The sequence below is a fragment of the Cryptomeria japonica genome, chromosome 3 (genome assembly GCF_030272615.1).
Source record: "Cryptomeria japonica chromosome 3, Sugi_1.0, whole genome shotgun sequence".
In the NCBI taxonomy this organism is placed as follows: Eukaryota; Viridiplantae; Streptophyta; class Pinopsida; order Cupressales; family Cupressaceae; genus Cryptomeria; species Cryptomeria japonica.
In genome coordinates this window covers 500,344,664-500,356,923 of record NC_081407.1, presented here as the reverse complement: position 1 = coordinate 500,356,923, position 12,260 = coordinate 500,344,664, and the positions used below count along the sequence as shown (strand labels likewise).

The window sequence follows — 12,260 nt, the reverse complement described above, 5'->3', positions numbered from 1 at the left end:
CCATAATAAGTAATTGTCGAATGCATAAAAATATTAATTACTTTATATAAAGTCTCCATTCACTTATATAAATAATTAATATTCACAACTATTAGTCTTAACTATTACTAACTATTACAAGAATTCTTACGGGAATTCTCAAACCAATTGATGTTAATAAAGGATGGGCACCCGAGAGGAAGAGCATGGATTTTATATACAAGAAATATCTGAAGTGAAGTCATCGTTTGTGAGATATCTGACGGGAAATTAAGTTCCTTTCGCCAGCTTAACTGGCCTATTGGAAGCAAGGTTCACAGGTGATTCATAGGGAAGGCGCGCCGTGTTTATTCATCGCAGAGACTATTCGAGACTCAACGGAGTGACACATATACCTTTCCTTTCTATCGCGACAGTAGAACCCGATATCGGGTATAGTGCAATATGAACTCTTGTTCGTTCACGAGGGATAGAGGCTCGTGGTTGGTGTAATTCCGATCGCATTCACGAAGGCTCAGAGTAACAGAAGAGCTCGACGTCTGGAGTGATTCCGATTGCATTTACGAAGACTCAGTGGAGTGACAGAAGCATCGTGGATGGTGGTAAGACGAAGGTACTCTGCCAAAAGTGGAATAGAGTTGGCTATCGGGAGTGTCACCATTCCGAGGCTCGTTATTGGGTATAGTTCCCGTACCCTGCACTCACGAAGGAATAACAGAGGCATACAGCAAACACGTGAGGACCGATGTTCTTGCAGCCACGAAGGAAGGACAACGACATAAAGCTATATCGTGGAGAAGCAGACGCAATATTGGTATCGTTCTACACACAGGAGGTCTGCAAAGTAATAACCAAGAAGAAGATATGCTTATGGTGAGATCTAGAACATCACCGATAACCCTCAGCACATGAAAAGCATCTGCAGTTACGCGATGGCTACCAGGTGCATTATTACGTATTCTTCCTAAAATAATGAATATTTGTTTGTTGATAAATGGAATACTAAGCCAATGGAATGGAAACTCAGATTACGTTTATGAAAATATCACTGCTTGAATTTATTCATTATTTTGCCAATAACTCACTGGCCATATTAAAAATATATTTCTGATGAAGTGGACATAAACCCAATAGATAATTAAGGGAATTTTACAGTGGTATCAGAGCTTTGAATCTTGCCAGCCTGTAGGGTATTGAAACTTCATGAAAACTTAATGCACAGTTGAGTATGCACCAGGGAAATTATAATTTCAAAAGTATTAAGGCCCGTCAAAACAGATTTCCAAACTCTCCTTTAACACAGAGTAGTTCATCAATTCCATTTGAAATTGAAGATAGTCACACCGAAACTGATGAGGAGATTATTTTTGAAACCAACATGGGAGACCCGATTAACAATAGGGACTTATTGGCTGCGTTAATCAGAAGTCAGCAAGATATGCAAGATAATGTTAACAGAATGACGCAATTGATGACCCAATTTATGGCCAATAATATGAATCAGCATCAAAATAATGGTAGACACAATTATCAACATCAAAATAATGGGGGAAACAATGGGGGTAGAGATGAACAGTCAGTTAATAATCAGCCAGAAAGAACAGGAACGGCTAGACCATTTATGCCCACATTTACTGCTAGAAACCAGCCACCTGAAAATGAACCTACAATAAGAGAAATACAGGAAGAAATACATCAGGATTGGTTAGGCTCTGGAGAAGAATTCAGATCAACAATGACATTTAGAGAATATTTAGATGTCAGAATGAAACATAGGCCAAGAGGACAGCAAGGAAACAACAGTGAATTGCAAAGGAAAATTGGAAAAATGTCCATTCCTTATTTTGATGGTTCAGGTAAAACAACTGCTCGGGCTTGGGTGCAAAAATTAGACACATACTTCCAATTAAAACCTATGATGGAAGAGGAGGCAATTAAATATGTTGCGTTACATCTTGACGGTGTAGCACATGAATGGTGGCATCACGGACAAATAACCTTGGGTCATAATTTGCTAGGCACTTATGTTGAGTTCACTGAGAAACTTATTGATAGATTTGATTCTAAAGATCCTGAATTACATCTTAAGGACTTGACTCAGCTTAAGCAAATTGGAACTGTTGAACAATATATTTCTGGATTTGAAAAAATGGCTGTCTTAGTTACTGAAATTTCAGAAAGACACAAGATTGTAGTATTTATAGATGGATTGTCTGATTCCCTCAAAGGTTGGGTTAAGTCCTTAAACCCTCGACCTTACAAACTGGTGTCAAAAGAGCAAGAGAATTAGAACCATCTTCAAATTAATAACCAAGAAGAAGATATGCTTATGGTGAGATTTGGAACATCACCGATAACCCTCAGCACGTGAAAAGCATCTGCAGTTACGCGATGGCTACCAGGTGCATTATTACGTATTCTTCCTAAAATAATGAATGTTTGTTTGTTGATAAATGGAATACTAAGCCAATGGAATGGAAACTCAGATTACGTTTATGAAAATATCACTGCTTGAATTTATTCATTATTTTGCGAATAACTCACTGGCCATATTAAAAATATATTTCTGATGAAGTGGACATAAACCCAATAGATAATTAAGGGAATTTTACAAGAAACCCGTCACAGTTTCACAAGGAAAAAAAACCCTTTGGCACCTAATGCAAGGAAAGATAAACAGAAGAAAACGCAAGTAGAAGAAAATTCACGCAATCAGAAAACAGCCATGAAATCATTCCATGGGAGAGAAAGAGTGCAGATTGAGAAAACCTAACCTTTAGCAAAAAAAACCCACATATTTTTCTTTGTTTAAGCACAAAATGACACCTGATAAACCTGTGATTTCATAGGGAAATCCATCGTGATTTATCCAGAAATAATACCGTGATTTTTCCTTGTGAAAAACCAAGATTTCTTAAAAAAAACAATCTGTGATATGCAACAAAAACCCTTCCGTGATTTTCAGTTTGTAGCCACAATTTTTATTAAAAAATCATCCAAAAAACTTTTGGAATAAATTTCCAGGTAAACAATTAAGTTTTTTTAATCTGCCAAAAAAAATTACAATTTTTGTTTTAAAAAAAAATCAATCAAAAAACTTAAAGAAATTTCTAGATCAAGAATTTTTTACTAAAAATATTTGCCAAAAAAGAACCCGTACTCTGATACCATGAATTAATAATTTATTGTTTTAGTTAACAAAGGAGATGAATACTCCTTGTATAAGCAATCATAAAAGATCTTTCTATAACAAAAACGATCGAGAACCAAAGACAAAATAGAAAGAGTCTAAATACTACTTAACTGACTTACAGATTACAAGGTTACTAAAAACTAACTAAACGACTTAAATGACCATTATAAACTAAATATTACAATATTACTTTAATTGGGAGCTCGGAGGACTATGATGTCCCTGATTTTAAGTTGAGTAGGCCATCTCAATATTCTTAATTATTTAAATAAATAATAAATTGAATTTATTAATAAATGCAATTATTAAATAAACCGTTCCAAGCGAAACATATTAAATATATTAATATTAATAAATAATTTCTTTTGATGGCTGACCTGTAGAAATTTAGTTTTGTATTTTCCTTGGGCCGACTTGATGGATTTCTTTTGCTAGCGCCTATATATTTGTGCCACAGAAATCTTTTCCAGCACCCCGAATTTGGAAGAAATCCGCTCTTAGCAGCAGATATGTCATTTGGGACAAAAACCCCAAAAGACAAACTGGTAGGACAACAGCCCTATCCGGCTAATTTGATTATTTCCTCTGAAAGGTCTATGCCTGCGTTGATCAGTCCATTGCAGGTTTTGATAAGAGGGATGGAAGGGTAGAGTTTATGCACCTACAGCAGATCAAAGAGCCTGAAGTTCTAGAGCAGGATACAATAGGATGAATTCACAGGCAGATTAATCAGTATTGCAAGATTGGAGCAGACCAAGGACTGATACCTGCGCCTGCACGGTGATACAATCTACAGAAGGATTGCATGGACAATTTGGATGTCACTGAGTAATTAAATTCTGCCACTTCCAAGGCGCCATTCACCTACATTGATTCATTGTCCCAAGGTACCGAGGCAAACCTCTTGATCAGAAGCCATTAAGAACTGACACACAAAGTTCCAGTATGAATCTCTTTAATCCTGTTGTGTTTTATGATGATCAGAAACTGAGAATTGATATTCATAAATTCTACCTCTGTAATTTAACACTTTGATTAATACTCTTCATGGAACCAAGGCATCCAGATTGTATGGTTTCATACATAAATATTCTGAACTGAGCTCCTTGGTTCATTATTGCTGAAATCTTGTTGTGAACAGTCATTTAGGATTTGCAAATTCTTTTGAGTTGGCAAATTACATACTGCTTGTTTCCAACATGCTGAAAATTTGTGCCCACCTAGACAGTAGTGCGATTGTAGTAGTGTCAACACACAAAACCAACTTTTCAATGGACAAAAATCACATTTCTTGGCCTAATGCATTTTTGAAATCGCTAGCAGTACTGTCAACACAAAAAACCAACTTTTCAATGTACAAAAATCACAATTCTTGGCCTTTGCATTTTTGAAATGGCTACTTCAACTTTACCATAGTAAAAACTCTTCCTTGGTCCTCATTTGAGATACTTTCTTGGCAGTTTTGAGTGCTCTCTTGATCATTTGAATTATTGGCAGTTTTGAGTGCTCTCTTGATCATTTGAATTATTGGCAGCTTCTATGCTTTTTGGTTACTCTTCATATTCCCAACATTTTCCTGCAACCTTGTTAATTTTCCTCCAGTAGCAATTTTTTTACACCTTTTATTCAATAGCTAAAAAAATTACAGACTATTCCTTATTCTCTCACCCAACAACGTCTTAGTGTATCTATCAATTTTATTCTCCAGGACCCACAAAACTGCCACACACACCTGTAGAAAACCTCTATAGGATCTATTTGTTGCACTTGTTGAAACAAACACAAGTTTACAGCTTTAGGGAACCCACACACTCACAATCATTCCAATACAATGTTGAAGTGCAAACCCACCACCCATGAGCTTCCGGAGGTTTGTCTGCCATGTAGAGCTAACCATTTTTCTTCCCCAAACACATATTTATTGTTATTATAATTTCAGTACAGCTGGATATAATTGAGATTCTACTAAATTAAGAACCTTGCAAAGAAGAAGCAACAGGAATTCGCTGTTAAAGAGACAATGGATAGTGCGAAGGATCCGAATAAATCATTAATTTAATACAAATAGTGCATGGACTTGAAGAAGGAGATTGGGAATATGTTGCCACTAGCAGAAGAGGTAACTAAGGGAATCTACCCACAATCACAAAAACATGTCGCACCACAAGCACCCATGCTGACTTGCAAATATTTCAATCTCCTGACATTCATTTGCAGCATCATGCATTGTCAAGTGATGATGAATTTATCAACACAAAAGAGATCATGAAACTGAAGTTACATTTGGAACTCGAATAGGCCTGGGTGGGATGAGAATCACTGATGAGGCTAAAAAATAAGAGCAACACACTGCAGTAACAAGCTCAAACCACTGTCCTCTGCTAGAGAAATTGATTTAGACATCATCACACCTAATAAAGGAAGAGAGATAGTTAAGAATTTAGGCTATTTCATGCTACCTAGGTGGGACATTGCACAAGCAATGGTGTTCAAGGAATGATGAGAAATTACGACACCAACCATATCTTCAGTTAAATCTTCAGTCCAGCAGTCACTGCTAAATACTTTCAAGGAGCTAAATTTAATGTATACACACATACACTACAAACACAAATGGTAGTTCTTCTCCCGTAACAGGCTGATTAATAAACACACTCTTGAAGAGTATAAAGGACAATTATCTTCATAGAAAATTTGAGAAGGCGGAAAGATGTTCATTTCAAGGTGATCCTGGATTATACTCACTTTATCTTCTAAAAAGTCAAGAAAAAGGTTACCAACATTAAGACATTGGGCAAGGAAAATTTAAGGCTTAGACGAGAAACCATGAACTTGAAAGTAGCTCTTAGAAAAACACGGAAACTCATGAAAAGTATTAATCCCCAAAAGTGTACAGACTCCCTGTCTCCCACCACCAACCCTCCACCAAACTCATATACGTTGACTGTTCCTTCCACCTCTGAGCAGGCCATTCCTCTGTTCCACTGCCTGCTATTGCTTTTACTCAACAATTGAGGTTTGCAATACCAAATAAAGCAGATGCTGCCCAAATGAATCAGATCGTTGAAGAGAAAGTAACCCTAATTGAACAGAATAAGATGTTCACAGCTGAAAAGGATTCTCTAAGAATTCAACCAAAGCAGGCAAGGACGAACCTATTAGACAAGAGGGTGGCTGTGTGAGAGAGTATAGCCAATTCTTTAAGAGATTCAATAAGAAATGAAAAAAGGTTTCCAGCTATAAAAGGAATCCTTCTACCCAGTTAGCTGAAGTCAAGAAAAAATGGTCCCCAAGATTTGGACCTGTGACCATAATTCCATTCAAGGTCACATTTGAAATGGATGATGGCACACAGGAGAAGAAGGCATACCCATTTGCCAAGCAGCTCAGAGACATGCATAAGGCTCTTGACAGCAGTTGCAGAACCATAAATAAAGTCAAGACACATATCAATAATATGGGAAATTCGATAAAGGAAAGGATAGAGGCCCATACTGGACTCAAAAATGTCAGTCTGCCCTCCCCATTCGGAGGAAATGGTGCCCCGAGGAAGAAAGGAGAATGGATAAAAGACATCCACTCTTTGTTCACATTTTTGAAAAAGAAATATTAAGGAGAGTGACCTCCTAACCTTTAATGAAGTCAATAGTGCATTGAAGGGAAGCATCTCATTCAAGACACAATCTAAATTGTTATAAAAGAAATATTATCAATAGTAGATGCACCATGCCATTCTGAGACAGCTGTAATCATCATCTTCTCCCATTATGCACCTGTTGAGAAGTCAATGGAGAGAGCTTTTGACAGCTGTACACTAATAATTTATGATGACTACATTTGTAAATATTGTATGTAAGTCTTAGGTGTACACATGCACATATGTACCCACAGTTGGTATATCACAATATTGGAACATGAAGCTAACCACATTGCTTGGTATCCACAAATTGTAAATGTAATTAACAGAAATGGATGTAGTCGCTCATTGTGAAAGCATTGTCTGCTTCTGTTGGATAATAGAAATAGATCTTTTCCCTTGCGTTGGATGCTTTGCTGCTACTTTTCATTCAGATGTTGAAGGTGAGTGTTGTTTAAGTACGAGTTATAGAAGTAAAGTTCTTGCAATCTATCAAGCAACATAGTCCAATGACACCCAGAATATATTATTGCAGAGATCAAAATAGTGTTTTCAGTTCAACACATTAATCTGGAAACGTGCACCATGAATAAACAAAATATGATTCCAGGTCTATATTGCTCTTAGATCTTACACATTCCAGATTTCGCAGAGGAATCTGTTGGCTAGCACCCTGCTGGTCTTTATCTCCTCACTTTATTGTGTCAAGTAAAGATTGTGCACCTAAATGGGAGCCTTATAACATCCAATGTGATTCTTTGTGTCTTCAGCACGTACCAAATGTTCCAGATTATTTAGTTACCTTCAGTCCTTTGCTCTGGACATGTCGCACCTCTTCCTGAGCAATATCACTTTCATAATGTTGTCTCCTCTGCACTCAATCCTACTTGAAACCTCCTGCTTTGCTGTGTCGATAGACAACAGCAAAGCAGGTAGCACTAATGCCTCCTGGACAGATAACTTTGATTCCTATATGCTGACCGTCTATGATAACTCCTTTCCCCACACCCATCAAAAAGTTGTAGAATACCTTTATGCGCCAAACCTATGAAATGGGATGAAGCGTATCAAATAAGAAAAGCTTGATTAATACAGAAGTTGACTGAACAAAGAGATCAATGAACTTTATGGAAGTAGAACTGGTAGGGGCTATATCCTACCACGGATAAGAAGCCCAGGGTTGCGTCTGAGCCCTTTTTTGCATTCGTCTAATGCAGGATGATTGGTAAAATACTCAATGCCACCATAAAAACTGCGATCACATATAAATACAAACCCAAACAGGTTGGCTACAGGAGCAGACCACCACTGGGTCAGTTAGGCAAGTCAGCCAGAAGGCAAAATTATTTGATAATTTTATTTATTCATAAATTTACATTTTAATTATTTAAAAAACCATTACTTAATGATTAAAAATATTAAACCAAAGGAAGTGGGTGTTAGTAAACATCACCAAGAGCAAGGCTAGTGGGCCACCCTTATTCTGGGTTCATCACAAATACTACAGCAAAAACCATCACAAAATTGCAGTACAACCATTGTGAAATCAGCAGAATAAGAGGAATATCTGTTACAAATACCTGGTGGATGTGAATGAAGTATTATTATTTGAAAACAACAAAAAAACACAAACAAAAATTGCTGCAAATTTGTTCCAATAGCATGTCCTGTCAAACCCTTGCCCTTAATATGAAGAAATAAGATAAGGCAAGCATTCAAATAGAGATTGGAGTGACCTTTTTCTAATTTTGAGCTTCTTTGTTCCCTCCTCTCTCCTAGTACACTTTTTGACCTTCAAGAGCAACTATGTCTTCTGATTTCATTTGATTTATATCCATCAGCTATAGGGTTTGCTTTTACACTTAAATGCCCTTTTTAACAGAAAATCATATTCTAGTCCAAGGGGTTGAACATAATTGATTAAAGCATAGTTGGTGAACTTTGACTTAGCAAAAACTCAACACGCAAAATTTGTGACTCAGCAAAGGCTCAAGAAAGCTTGGCAAAAAATTTGGCAGCTTAAAAAATGGCTTAATTGTTTTCAAAACACTTTCTTTTCCAAAATTCAACAACAAAATGCATCCAATGAATTTGTAAATGAGTAAAAAAGTGTTTTCTTCCATTTCAATACAAATTGAGTACAAAACTACATCATCATGCAAAACCCTAATATAATAGTTACTGGCAACTATTTTGACTTTATGATGATTGCCTTTGAAAATCATCAAAATAATTCATAAATTGCATATTGCAATATTTTACATCTTTGTTTTCCCTTGTCTACTGCAAACTTGGGGAAAGGTTCTAATCCTTGCACCCCATTGCAGCTCCTTGCTTGGCATTGAGGGTTGTGTTTGTGGCACCAACTCGACCTCCATCCGGCTGCTAGATGGCAATGACTCCACTGCCTCATCAATGTCATCCAATGACAATCTAATAGTTCCCTTTACTACAACCACATCCTCCATTGCCAAATTCAACAATGGGCTATCCTCATCTTGCCTTGTCCAATCACTATAAGGATCAATGTCATTTAAATAAATGACCTCCTTTGAGTTGTCCTCTACCTTTCTTGTGCGAATCTGAAGGTTGTATTGTGTTTTATACTACTAATGGCACTTCAATTGATACTCATAATATGATACTTCATCATTGATCAATGATATTATGATAGTGATAAAGCTATTCGTTTAAGTTCTCAATTTTGGTATCCACAAGCGAACACCCTTATTATAATAAAAAATCTTCTATGACAAGAGATCCCAATAACTAGTGGGGGTTTGGGAGTGGATACTTGATGGGGTCTAGGGGTAGTGCCCCTTATGGGGATTTGGAGGCAACACCCCAACGAGGTCGAGAAGCAATGCCCCTCGTCGTTTTAGGGGTAAAACCCACCACCATGACCAAATTAAGGCCATTGAAACCACATCAAACTTCATCTTGCACACCATTTCCACAATTTACCACTTCAAGGAAGAAATAGGTATTTGACACATTTTTGTTTATAATGTTTTTATAAAATGATATTTATATATTACTAGGTAGGAACTCAACGAGTTAATGGCACTAACATGTCAAGTTTTTCAATAAAAACTTGATTACTTGACAAAAACTTGCGCCAAACAAAAAACCTAGCAAGTATTCACCAAGTCTTCCAACTATGGATTAAAGCATTGGACTCATCTTGGAGAATCAAATTCAAATTCCCATAGGGGCATCAAATATGGAAGTCTAAGCGGTGACTCTTGGTCTTCCATACTTGACTTCTAATGTGAATGTTATTTCTATATAAAGTGGATTTCTAAGTAGTGAACTTAAGTGATTTCTAGCGTCTATGCTTGTAACGAGCTTGTGTCTCTAGTAAGTTCTAGCAAGATTTTGTATTGGTCTCACGTTGATGCTTTTATAAGCAAAGTACTTATAAATGATAATCAAGTAGGAAAAAAATGACATTCCACATCTTTGCCACACACTTAGGAGGTAAATTGCACCTATTTTCATATGTTTTCTCATTGACATTTTGACATTCAAATGGCTCGACACGCATTTGAGGGGTTAAATTGCACTTTGCTATCATGTCTTCATTTGACACTTTGTCATTTTAGTGATCTCATATTCTAATTTGTTATTGACATTGCATTTTTTCTACTTTATGCACTTTTTCAATAAGTTCACTAAAACATGCCATTCTCCCTCTTTGGTGTGCACTTGGGCGCTTGGAAGACATTTTTGAGTGTTTTTTTACCTCCATGTACATTCTCTCTTTTTGGTGTCTCTCAACTTTGGTGAGACATTTTTGAGTGTTTTTGACCTCCTAGTCCGATACTCCCTGCCTTTGATGTGGTTCATATCATCTATGCATTCTTTTTCAATCTTGAAATTACCAAAAATTGCATCTCCTCGGTCAAGATGTGTTCCAAAAACCCTCGTGACCATTTTTCTGCCTAAATATGTCTCTCATTCATTCATTGTCCAAGTTTCCATGTTCACCTTGGCTCAAATGCTAGAAAACTCCTTTAATTATCCCTAAAAAAGGTGCTAGATTAAAAAAGAAAACGATAACATTGACAACTATAGCGAACAAGGACTCAAGCATAACATACAAATGAGAAACAACAAGATCTTCGCTTACAACTTGACACAATACAAAAAAGTTCATATGGGACAGATGCCTTTGATACTCTTGTCAAAAACCATCCCTACACATTATGGAATTATGTATCAATACATCTTTTAGTGAATTACAAATTAGATCCATTTATTCGTTCATAAATTGCAATCAACAATGTTAATAAAAATACAGACCAGAAATATGTTTAGGGAGAGATGATGTCATAACAGTTTAACAACCTTGTTCAATAAGAATGACTATCAAAACCATACACCTTAATATTTTGTGAGAACAAGGTATATGTCAAAGTGGTGGTAAGGTGTAAGTTTTTCAATGTCTCCCATATTTCAATCAACTCATGGTCAAAAGAACACAAGAATACAACGTGATTAGGACTTCATAAACAGCTATTCCTGAGAGATCACTTCAAAAGAATACTAAAATCCCAAGAGGGAGAAATATAGCAACAATTTCTTGATCACTAAAATGTAACTAGAAGTAAAAATAAAATTTTGAGAAGATTTAATAATATATTCTAAAACTACAACACATGGATAGAAAGAGAGGGGAGAGAGAGAGTGAGGATGGGGGATGGGGGAAGAAAGAGAAAGAGAGTACGTGTAACAAAGATTGTTTGTTAAAGACTGCAATTCATCTGCCTTAAACTTATTGTCATCCCAAAGAACATGATAGTGTGCTGGCCTGCTAGTTCCCTGTAAAATAGTTTTTTTTTTAAATCAGTCACATGACAAGATGACTACTTTAATAAATACTTTGTGCACAAAAATTATTTCAGTGGAGTTAAACGTCCTTGCCATCTAAAACTGCCATTTGTAAGAGAATATACCTGAATACCAGCATGACTGCAGAGGTAAAAATCAAACTCAGTAGGATGACAAATCTCAGAATCAACTACAGTGCCTGTTAAACAGTGCAAACATTTCAGAGCTTCCCAAAATGTCTAACTTTATAATGTAGGTTGAACAATCACTCACAGCATCATAAACTCACTGTGAGAGACTAGGACACACTCGCATACAACTTTCTTACCTGGTAATATGTTCCCACTATGATCAACCATAGTCTTGTTCCGATGATTATTAGCAAACAGCCGTGTGTGATGTCGTTTCTGAACGACAATAAAAGTCACAGGAGGCTGATAATCCTTCTCAAGTGATGCACAGGCCTGGAAGATGAGCCTGTGAGCATACATAATCCACAAATGCAATCCAGTCCAAGACAACGAGCAACAAGACCTAAGAGATTACCTTGCGGATTGCATCCAATTCATGAAGGAGGACTTGATAGAACTGCCCTTCACTTACACCATCTCTGTATCA

General features: G+C 36.6%; 1 protein-coding gene across 11 annotated transcripts in view; it reads right to left on the bottom strand.

Annotated features, from left to right (window-relative positions):
* The window catches only part of LOC131067461 (protein argonaute PNH1-like), a 143,232-nt gene that overhangs the window by 25,129 nt on the left and 105,843 nt on the right, over positions 1 to 12,260 (bottom strand). For all 11 annotated transcript variants that reach the window (XM_058002483.2, XM_058002475.2, XM_058002476.2 and 8 more), the window contains 4 exons: positions 12,189 to 12,252; positions 11,971 to 12,106; positions 11,768 to 11,841; positions 11,539 to 11,633 (listed from right to left, as the gene is read on the bottom strand). In XM_058002483.2, the coding sequence (XP_057858466.2) occupies positions 11,539 to 11,633; positions 11,768 to 11,841; positions 11,971 to 12,106; positions 12,189 to 12,252 (369 nt within the window). The remainder of the gene's footprint in view (positions 1 to 11,538; positions 11,634 to 11,767; positions 11,842 to 11,970; positions 12,107 to 12,188; positions 12,253 to 12,260) is intronic.